Source organism: Sturnus vulgaris, unplaced genomic scaffold, assembly GCF_052056855.1.
Source record: "Sturnus vulgaris isolate bStuVul1 unplaced genomic scaffold, bStuVul1.hap1 Scaffold_192, whole genome shotgun sequence".
Taxonomy (NCBI): Eukaryota; Metazoa; Chordata; class Aves; order Passeriformes; family Sturnidae; genus Sturnus; species Sturnus vulgaris.
In genome coordinates, this window is record NW_028276155.1 from 7,111,892 (window position 1) to 7,123,626 (window position 11,735).

The following is an 11,735-nucleotide window of genomic DNA, read 5'->3' on the forward strand; positions in this document are numbered from 1 at the left end:
TGTAAGCCAAAGCTTACAATTATACACAGGTTAGTAGAGATAATTTTCATTTTAGTATTTAAAATATAGAAAAAATAAAGGTAGTTACAAACGTAACAAGAGTGTTTAGAGTGCAGCAATGAAATTTGTGTGTTTTGATATAATTGGCTGAGAAAGTTCACACTGTAGTATGAGTCAGTAAGACAAAAATTACTTAGTATTGAATTTGAAATGCAAGTATCTCTCTTGACAGTGTTTTATTGGTTAATAAATCCTTTACAGATCTTCCAAATAAATCTTTTGACTTCTAAGTCATGCTGTGAAGATCTGGTCAACAAAGTTATTCTTTCTGCCTGGATAGGAAATAAAAAAAAAATAAACCACACTTTCTAAAGCAACTCAGAAGTCACATCTCTCTGCTTCATTCAGAAAAAGAAAAAATCCCCACAAAAAAGTAACATAAAAGCAATAAACCCACACTTTTAAAATATAATGTAAAAACAATAAAGCTGGGGATCAATTCACCTGGAGACACTTTCTCAGGCATGTCCTTCAGTGGGACCCATTAGAACTTCAGGTAACTTTGGACTTCGAATCTGACTTTGAATTCTTCAGAGGTTTTTTTTTCCTCCTTTACCCTATTTTTGCCTACATGACAACATTGTCATCAATTTTCCACTCTAATTCAACCCTTGGGAAACATTCTCCTTCATGTTTATCAGTGGGATTCAGTAAAAGTGGCAGAAACATTGGACTATGCATCTGACTTTGAATTCTTGAGCGGTTTTGTCAACTCCCTCTCAGGGACTGATGTTCAGGGACTCAGCCCCAACCCCGAGAGGGTCATTAAAGTCCTTGTGCTGTGTCTGTGCTGCTGAGCTGGGCTGGGCTCCTGGCAAAGGCAGCGCTGCAGAGAGAGAGAGCCAATATTTCCAAAATATTATTTGGAGCTGCTTGGCAGCACCAAATGCACCACGGGGCTCATTGGGATCAAGAAATTCCTGACAAACCATGGCTCTGCCTTGATTTCCATCTGGTCTGGGGCAGTTCATCAGGAAGGTTTTCAACTCCAGATATGGAGAAATATTTCAAGGAGCTTTTTAGAAATATCCCTTCCTATTTTCAAGGGTGTGTTTAATTACTGCTCTCTTTATAGCAGAGGTGATTGCAGCATTCTGTGATTGATATTGATCCAGGGTCTCTCCTCAGGAGGTCTGCCAAAGAGGAGTTTTCTATTTTTATGTTTTTAAGCAATCTAAAACTCCTAATGTTCCCCACTGCAAACAGACACACTCCTCAGGTGTGTGCCAGCCCAAGGTAACACCAAAACCACTGCAGAGCTGCCCTGGGCCAGCTGTGAGGGTGGATCATCATCCCAACCTGCCCTGGGCCACTGCCAGGGGCTGTGGCCATGGACACTGCACTGACCCCACTGCTGGGGTTGGGTGCCACGGGAACCGGCAGAAGTTCAAGTTTCCTTGGAAACACTGGGGAGCACTGGGACATACTGGAGAACACTGGGAATGCTGTGGGAGACAATGGGACACACTCAGAGTGATACTGGGGAGGACTGGGACATACTGGGGAACACTGGGAATGCTGAGAGGGAATCTGGGTGGGCTGGGATGGAATGTGGGGATACACAGAGACACACTGGGATATACTGGGGAACACTGGGACAAGCTGGGAAGATGGGAAGTGAAGAGGGGGAATCTGGATGGACTGGGATGGACTGTGGGCTGCACTTAAAAATACAGGGATATCCTGGTATTGACAGAGCTTAATTGGAGCTGGGACTACAACGCCTCTCATGCCCCATGCCCCACAGAACCCCGGTGTCCTGACACCACATGTCCCTTAAGTGTCCCCCACACCCTTCAGGATTCTGAAGTGCTACCTCAGCACCCATTCGGGACCACCTAAAAGTGTCCCCAGTTCCCCTGAATGCTCCCAATCCCACAGATTCCCGTTACAGGCACTTCTGGGAATTCATCTCCTGTAATCCCCCATGGCCTCAGAGTCCCTCATAACACAGTTCCGTACCTAAAAGTCCTGCCATGCCCTGAGCCCTAAAGAACCCGGTTAGAGTTCCCCAAGCTCCCCCCAAGTGCTCGCGATCCATTCACGTTCCCTCCTGAGGATCTCAAGTCACTGCTCGGACGCAAAAGTGTCCCCCAGGAGCCCTCCCGGACCCCCAAACGCCTCAGCTGAGCCACTTCCAGGACTACAGCTCCCATCATGCTCCGTGGTTCCCATAGAGTGATATTGCAGCCATGACTTCACCTCCCATCATGCATCGCGCACAACAGAGAGACATTGTAGCTGCACCTACAACTCCCATGATGCTCTGCGGCCCCATTGAACCACATTATACCTGTGCCTACAACTCCCATCACCCCCCGCACCCTGGAGAGCCCCGTTAGAGCCCCCCAACTGCCCGCCCGGACCCCAAATGGCCCCAGATTCTCCTCCTTGACCCTCAAGTGCCCCCCTGGACCCCCAAGAGCTCCCCCGGACTCTGAAGTTTCTCTCAGAATCCTTAAGTGACCACTCGGCTCCCTGAAGTGTCCTCCAGACCCTCAGGTTCTCTCTAAATTCCCTCCCCAGACCCAAAACTTCCTGAAATGTACCCCAGAAATGTCTTCATGGATCCCAAAGAGGCCCCGTTATATCCTGTCTGTGAAAATTATTAAAAAGATGAAAAAGGGATTAAAATAGGAGTAATTATCATAAACAGGGAGAAATCAATGGCCGATAGTGGTCAATTAATTCATGAAGTGAATTGTGTTACTTAGAACCAATGACCATTAATTTTTCTGCTTGCTTGCTAAAAATGTGTCGATCTTTTCATATAAATATAAAAATTAGGTATAAAAAAAGAAGAATAGTATAATAAAAATAAAAGCATAATAGTATTTTTATTATTTAAGTAAATCACAATATTAATAACAAATTTATAGGGGGTTTTTATATTTTAGGATGTCAGTCCCAGATAGGCAATGTCAGATATGGTGAGGCTGGGGGTGAGAAGCAGGTTGTCCAAATAGCATTGGCCTGCAAGGGGCTCATTCTTCTGCATGGCCAGACCTCCTAAGGAGACATTCAGCATCAAGATCACTTAAGGAATGCTTCAGTCGACCCTTCTCTCAACTGAAAAATAAAAATAATATGCCCTTGATTAAATCTAAAATTCCTTCTCTTCTTACTTGCAAGGAAAGCTCTGTCTCCTGCTGTTCACAAACAGAGAAGGGCTGGTGGGAGATGTGGTGCTCAGAGGCTGTTTGGGGTACAGTGACCATGAAATAATGCAGTTTTTTAATATTCTGTGAAAGAAGGTGGAGAATCAACAAAACTTCTACACTGGACCTACAGAGAGCAGACTTTGGCCTATTCAGAATGCAGATTTGGGGATAAATGAACTGATTTTTTTACAGGAAACAGCTCTTAAAGGATTCCAGGAAGAATAGAGGCACTTCAAGAAAAGAATCTTGAAGGAGCAGAGGCAGCCTGTCTTTCACTTTCCTCAGAGAGGAAAGTGAGCTAGCAAGGAAAATAACTGGCCTGGCTAGGCAGGGAGCTTTTACCAGGAACTCTGGGAGAAAATAAGGTGCATTACCTTTGGACAGAGGGGCAGGCAACTCAGGAAATGTTTAAAGAAGTTGTTAGGTCATGCAGAAAGAAAATCAGACATGAAAGCTCAAATTAGGAGTTAACTTGGCTGCTTCTGTGAAGGATAACAAAAATGGTTTTATAAACTCATTAATGGCAAAAGGAGGGACAAGGAAAATCTTCATTCCTGATGGGGAGGGGATATGGCTACCAAAGATGAGGAAAAGGCTGAAGTATTCAACCTCTTTGTTGCCTCAGATTTCAACAATAAGACAGGTTGCCCTCAGGACAAGTGTTCTGAACTGGTAGATGGGGACAGGGAGCAGAACAGACCCCCTGTAATCCAGGAGGAAGCACCTGGGGACCTGCTGAGCCACTCAGATGCTCACAGGTCCATCCAAGGGGGATGAGGGAGCTGCTGGATGAGCTCCCCAAGCTGCTCTCCATCATTTCTCATCAGTGCTGGCTCAGCAGGGAGGTGCCAGAGGACTGGAGGTGCCAATGTGAGCCCATCCCCAAGAAGGGCTGGAAGGAGGATGTGGGGAACTGCAGGCCTGTCAGCCTGACCTGGGTGCCTGGTGAGGTGATGGAACAGATCACCTTGAGTGCCATCACAGGGCACCTACAGGATGGCTGAGGGATCAGAGCCAGCCAGCGTGGATTTCAATATCTGCATTGATGATCTGGATGAGGGCATTGAGTGCAGCATCAGCAAATGTGCAGATGGCACCAAGCTGGGTGTGAGTGTGGATGTGCTGGAGGGTAGGAGGGCTCTGCAGAGGGACTGGGACAGGCTGGATCCAGGGCCCAAATCCAACAAGGTGAGGTTTAACAAGGCCAAGTGCTATGTCCTGCACTTTGGCCACAACAACCCCTGCAGTGCCCCAGGCTGGGGACAGAGTGGCTGGACAGCAGCCAGGCAGAAAGGGACCTGGGGGCACTGATGGACAGCAGGCTGGACATGAGGCAGCAGTGTGCCCAGGTGGCCAAGAAGGCCAATGGCACCTGGCCTGGATCAGGAATGGTGTGGCCAGCAGGAGCAGGGCAGTGATTCTTCCCCTGTGCTCAGCACTGGTTGGGCAGCACCTCGAGTGCTGTGTCCAGTTCTGGGCCTCTCAAATTTAGGAAGAACATGGAGGGGCTGGAGCGTGTCCAGAGAAGAGCAACGAGGCTGGTGAGGGGTCTGGAACACAAGTGCTGTGAGGAGTGGCTGAGGGAGCTGGGGATGTTTATCCTGGAGAAGAGAATGCTCAGGGAGACAAGGTGGTGTCAGGGCACAGGTTGGACTTGAAGATCTCCAAGATCTTTTCCAGCCTTGCCGATTCTGCGATTCTCTGAAACCACCCTTGGAGCATTTGCAAAATGAGCCCTGGGCCTCCTCTTCACAAGGTCCAGCAGCCCAGGTCCCTCAGCTTCTCCACACAGCCCCAGGGCTTTTCTGTGCTCAGCATTGGGCTGGCCAAGTGTTGTGGAGAGAGCCTGGCCAAGGAGCCTGGAGCCCCCAGGCCCTGTCCTGAGGTGTCAGTGCTGCCCCAGCAGTGCCCATGGCCTGTCCCTGCTGCAGCCCCGGCACTGCCACCCCCAGGGCTGTGCCCGGCCCCGAGAGCACTCAGGCCCTGCAGCAACACGAGGGCCAGGAGGGCAGCGGGGCAGTGGCACGGGAGCAGCACTGGCAACACCAAGAGCTGCTGCTGGGCACAGCTGCTGTGCCAGCACTGATCTGCCCCAGCTCTGCACACAGACATTGCTGCTGCAGCTCCAGAGAAGGGAACAAAAGGGGAATCTCTGGAGAAAACTTTGCTGGCAGAGAGATCCTTTAATTCATTTAAAGGAACTGAGATGGCAGCCCCTCATTCACGCTATATGGGCCCACAAAAAACAGAGGGAGAAAGAAAATGAAATAATGCACAAAGGATGACATTCCTTTGTGGAATATAATAAAATACTATAACAAGTGACAGAAAAGAAAATTCACCCACTAAATCAAACACATTCTGTTAAAGGTTACTATTATTATAAGTGATTTGCAGAGATTGGCAAGCAGTTTGCTTTTTCTTAAAACATCCAGTAATCAGTCTCCACAGTGCAGCCTTGAGCTCCTGGTTCCTGAGGCTGTAAATGAGGGGATTCAGCACTGGAGGCACAGCCGAGTACAGAAATGACAGTGACAGATCCAGGGATGGGGAGGAGATGGAGGGAGGCTTCAGGTAGGCAAAAAAGCCAGTGCTGATAAAAAGGAAGACCACGGCCAGGTGAGGGAGGCAGGTGGAAAAGGCTTTGTGCCGTCCTTGCTCAGAGGGGATCCTCAGCACAGCCCTGAAGATCTGCACATAGGAGAAAACAATGAAAAGAAAACATCCCAAATATAGAAAAGCATTAACTGCAGTGGGCCCCAGTTCCCAGAAGTAGGATTTGGAGCAGGAGAGCTTGAGGATCTGGGGGATTTCACAGAAGAATCCTCCCAGGGCATTGCCCTGGCACAGGGGCAGGGAAAATGTATTGGCTGTGTGCAGCAGAGCATTGAGAAAGGCACTGGCCCAGGCAGCTGCTGCCATGTGGGCACAAGCTCTGCTGCCCAGGAGGGTCCCGTAGTGCAGGGGTTTGCAGATGGACACGTAGCGGTCGTAGCACATGATGGTGAGAAAGGAAAACTCAGAAGAAAGAAAAAAGGTAAAAGTAAACACCTGAGCAGCACATCCAGCATAGGAGATGTGTCTGGTGTCCCAGAGGGAATTGTGCATGGCTTTGGGGACAGTGGTGCAGATGCAGCCCAGGTCGCTGAGGGCCAGGTTGAGCAGGAAGAAGAACATGGGGGTGTGCAGGTGGTGGCCGCAGGCTACGGCACTGATGATGAGGCTGTTGGCCAGGAGGGCAGCCAGGGAGATGGCCAGGAAGAGGCAGAAGTGCAGGAGCTGCAGCTGCCGCGTGTCTGCCAATGGCAGCAGGAGGAAGTGGCTGATGGAGCTGCTGTTGGACATTTCCTCACTCTGGGCATTGTGGACTGTTGAAACACAACATTAACAAGGTGGGACCAACCTCTTTGAATCAATCCTATGTGACATATAGAATTCACTAAAAGCTACTTATCCTTTGGAGAAACTTCATTTAGGATTTTTATTTTTGAGCTTTGTTTGTGCTGCTGAGTTACTACTTCACTGAGTTACTGCTCTCAGTCTGAACACTGAGGAGCCCAGAGGGAAGATAGGGCTCCCTGATCCCCAGTGCAGTCAGTCCTGCTAGTCTCACAGAGCTGAACTTTACTAATCACACCTCCCTCTAATTCAGGATGATTGTACTTATAACATTCTTGAGAAATAATGTAGTCTTTTTGAAGGATCTAATTTCAAAAGAGAGAGAGGGAAACCAAGAGTTGGCCTGGCTCTCTGCTGCCTGCCGTTGTGCCTACTGGGAGCTGTTTCTCTCTATCCAAGCCTTGTCCCTGCCAGTGCTGCCAGAGCCCAGCCCAGCCCTGGGGGCTCAGCTCTGCCCTGCACACCCCTCCCAGCACAGGGCACTGCCCAGGGCCAGCTCCCTGCCAGCAGGGCCTTAAGGGCAGCTCACACAAACTGAGATGCTGCAAGCCAAGGTGCTGCTGCTGCTGCTGTGTGTAGGCACAGGAGGGTGAGGAGGCACTTTGTGAGGGAGATGGGAGGCAGATCTGCTGATGCCCTGTGGGACAGTGCAGGAGTGTCAGTGACACAGACACACCTGACAGCCCCTTTGCCTTGCCTTGAGGAGAAAGCTGAGAGCAGCCCTGGCCATGCAGCACCATCTCCACAGCAGGAGGAATCTGCCCTGATGGGGGTGGCTCCTTCCACCTCCAACTTCTCCCCACAGTCCATGGGGAGCTGCCAGTCAGGCTGAGAGCTGTCCCTGGCAGGTGGCACATGGCCTGGGCTGGCCAAGAGCCCTGAGGGCTGCAGGAGCTGCTCTGCAGGACAGCCCTGGGCAGCCCTGGCTGCAGCCCCAGCTTCAGCCCCTGCAGCCGTCCCTGGCAGCAGGAGCCGTCCTGCCCTGTCCCTCTGACGGTGCCCAGGGCAGCCCCGCTCTGCAGAACATCCACCTCCTCCTCCTCCTCCTCCTCCTCCTCCTCCTCCTCCTCCTCCTCCTCCTCCTCCTCCTGTGGCTCAGAGAAACTGGGAGAGTCCTCCTGACACATCCCCCAGGCCGTGGGCTGTGCTGGCTCCAGGAGATCCCTCCAGGAGCACAGGGGACATTGCCCTGCACCCACACACTCACCATGTCCAGGGCTGTGAAGATGTTTCCCCAAGTGCAGTCTCAGCTCAATGTCTTCCCAGTCCTGATTGCCTTGAGCCTGTCTGTGCCTGGCTCCTGTGCCCTCAGTGCCTGCAGGCAGTGCCCTCAGCCCTGCTGGGCTGGCAGAGGAGCTGCTCCTCAGCAGAAATGTCTTTTTGAAGCTTCTCTTGGTTTACCTTGGGAGCTGCCTCTGTGCCAGGAGCCCGGCCCAGCTCAGCAGCACAGACACAGCACAAGGGCTTTAATGAATCCTCTTGGTTCATTAAATATTTACATCATAATCATTCCCTGAGAGAGTGTTCCAAAACCTTCTCAAGAACTCAAATTAAAATGCTGAAGTTTCTTGAAGTTTTAATGGGTCCCACTGAGGGACACAACTGAGAAAATGTCCCCAGGTTCCAGTTGGAGCAGGAAATTCGAGGCAGAGATGACAGGTGAGGACATAGAAATGTCAAGTCTTTCCCTTTTGACAACAACTCTTTTAGTAGTTTATAGAATCATGCCCCCAGTTATCTGCTTTAATTAGTCCCTTGAGAGCTTTGTATTAACATTCAGTGGGGCTCATTAATACTTTGAGATACTCAAGGTTTGGGTTTGGGTTTTGCCTTGGAGTCTCTGAGAGCTTTGTGCAATCATGGCCTCCAATTATCTGCTTTAATTAGTCCCTTGAGAGCCTTTGTCAGTAACAACACTCAGTGGGGTTCATTAATGCTTCAAGACACTCAGGGTTGATTTTAAGTTCTACTTTTTGACACTGAGTCTCTGAGAGGTTTGTGCAGTGATGGCCTCCAATTATCTGCTTTAATTAGTCCCTTGAGAGGCTTTGTCAGTAATGATATTTAGTGGGGTTCATTAATGCTTCAAGGTACTCAGTTTTTCTAAGGTACTTGGAGTTTCCCTTTTGACATCAACTCTTTTAGTAGTTTTATGCAATCGTGGTTCCAATTATCTGCTTTAACGAGTCCCTTGAGAGCTTTGTATTGACACTCAGTGGGGCTCATTAATGCTTCAAGTTACTTCAGTTTTTTAAGGTACTTTCCTTTTTCCTTTCCTCCCTTATTCTATGAGTGGTTTTTGGGCAATTCTGGCCTCCAGTTCTCTCCTCCAAGGAATCCATGAGGAGCCTGTGTTGGAGATGGACCTCAGTGGGACCCATTAATGCTTTGAGACACTTTGGGTTTTTCTTCTGACTTGGACTCCTGGAAAGGTTTGTGCAGTCTCCTCTCAGGCCCTGAGGTTCACGGGCTCAGCTCCAAATGCACCACGGGGCTCATTGGGATCAAGCTCATCCTGACAAACCATGGCTCTGCTTTGGTTTCCCTCTGGTCAAGAACATATCCAGCAATTAGTTACACTGAGTATTTCAGCTACATTGATCTTTCCATTTTCATCACAATTTTCATGACTAATCCTTGGTAAAACTAGAGGTGTTTCTGGCAAACAAAGATTCTGGCCGCCTATCAAGGTACAATTTACAGACTTCAGTTGTACTTTACTGACACGGCTCTTCATTCTTTTTCGTCAATCTCATTTGCGTTAGGAACAATAATTCTGTTGTCCATGGAGCTGACACCTTTTAAATTCCAGAATAATGTCCCCAAGGTCCTTTGCTGTTCAGCTCTACTGTGCTGTCTGTGGGTGACAAGGCTTGGTGGGGTCCTTTCCCCTCTGGCTGGAGAGGTGCCAGGTCCCAGTCCCTGAGGGTACCCAGGCTCCTGGCTGGAATTCAGGTGGAATTCCACATCCTCAGTGTCACATCAGCCTTCACATGGAGCTCCGTGGATCAGAGCATTTTCCAAAGAGTTGTTGGGGCAAACAGGGAGATTTGGTCTGGCAGGATCTGTAAAACAATATCCCATAATATCCACTTGTTCTGGCACAGAACACTTGGCTGCTTGGACATATTCCCATTGTTCTCAGCCAGGTTTCAGGATTCAAACAGTGTTGTCTTTCCCCAGAGCTGTTCCTTCAGCTGGCCTGGGAGGGCCATTTGGCCTCTGCACCCACACTCTGGCTCCATTATTAGGACTGGTGCATCCAAACCCTTTATCTCCATCAACAGCAGTGATTTGAGGTGGATGCCCTTTTCTCACAGTTTTAAAAACTGCAATATCAATAATTGTGCTACCCTTCCACAACTGAATATGGGGTTGAATAATCCAATTGTTCACTACTGTTTAACAGAATTACTTCAATTTCTCCTTGATAATCTGCACCAATTCCTCCTCCCATGACATGAACACTTTGTAAGGCCAAGCTCCAGTGAGCAGTGATCAAACCAAAGTGTCCTGGAGGAATCTGAATTCCTATTCTGGTATTGATAACTCTCATTTGCTTCTGATTTATCCTAATTAATTCCAGTGCATGAAGGCCCAGCCCTGCAGCCTCTGGGGGGCCTGTCAGGGGCCATCACACCCGGAATAATTTCCCAGGCAGTCACAGTGTCACTGTCCTTGGCTGTATTTGCAAATTGGGTGCAGCCATGCACATTCAGGGGGTTCCCATTTCCCAGTGGGGCCATTGTTAAGGGTAGGGAGCACATCTGGGAGATGGGTTCTCCATCGGGACAGGTTCCCATCTCCTCGTTTTTTCAACTGCTCTTTTAACAACTCCTTCATCTGTTCAATCAATGCTGCAGCTTGTGGGTAGTCTGGTATATGAAAAACCCAGCAGTCTTACTCACTGTATTTTTTACAGAAATAAAGCATTCCACATCCTAGTGTCAGCAAACCCTGTAAAAACTGCCAATTTCATCCTTTCCTCTTTCACTCATTGTATCCAATCTCACCGTTTACCAGTGATATTTGGATCCTGGTCAATCATTTCTTTAGAGTATTCAGTGTTAAATCCCTGAGTAGCCAAAGCTAAAAAAATCAGTATTTGGAACATTATTTTACAATGTTATTATATACATATAAATATATACATAAAAATAATTATTTTGTACATATGTATATAATTATTTATTATAGTATTATTATTTCTCTTGCACAAACAAATCCAAGCTCAAGATTGAGAACCTTTACTGTTCCTCCATGTGGGAGAGTGCCAACAACAATTGATCCTAATTGTTATGAATGATGTTCTATTTTTTCCAATTTATCAAGCAACAAGATTAAATTTAATAGTAAGTTTTTAATAGTAACAAAATGAATACAATCAAATTATTGGAAATGACAATTAAAGTATTGGAGATGAAACAATCAAAGTGCATATATTTAAGAATATACAAAATTTGGCAGTAAGTAATTTAGTATAATTGAGGTTCGTATAAAGCATAAGCAAAACCGACCGGGGAGGGGCCCCCCTCCGACCGGGGATACGGGGAGTGGCTCCCATTCCTCACGTATCAAAGCATCCAGGCTAACAATCCCACTTATATACTATAGGCTACAGAAGTTTCTAGAAAGCTCCTCCTAGTTTCTATTCCTAAAATTTACGTAACTATACTGCACGGCACATGCTCTACTAATGGGTTGGGGGTCTCTCATCCTTTTGAGGGTCTTATTTCCGATGAAGGCTCATCATCTTCATCAGTGACCGAGGTGTGACCTGCAGGTAGCGCAGGCGCCCTGTGTGACTGAGCAGATGTTTTCCATAACATGACTCTAATTAAGTCCCATGCTTGGAATCATTCCATTTTTGCCCATTTCAAGGTTGGAGCTCTATTTCTAGATGCTGCTTATCAGACCTACGTCCTTCTACTATTCTTATCTGACTTTCTTCTAACCTTCTTCTTCGACTCCCAACATCTGGAAGATGTCCTTTGCCCTGTCTCACCCATCTCCCCCCCCTCACTCTGTAACAATAGTATTCTATTGATCTAAATACAATTTTGTTAATATAGTTACAATTTAATTAGCACGAATCACATTTATCACAAGGTTTAT

At 47.8% G+C, this 11,735-nt stretch overlaps 1 protein-coding gene across 1 annotated transcript; it reads right to left on the reverse strand.

The window, feature by feature from the left end:
- Positions 1-5,585: 5,585 nt before the first annotated feature.
- LOC148218284 (olfactory receptor 14I1-like) lies at positions 5,586-6,566 on the reverse strand. Its single transcript, XM_088157865.1, has one exon. The coding sequence runs from the start codon at positions 6,564-6,566 to the stop codon at positions 5,586-5,588; it is 981 nt and encodes a 326-aa protein (XP_088013991.1).
- Between the last annotated feature and the right edge of the window lie 5,169 nt (positions 6,567-11,735).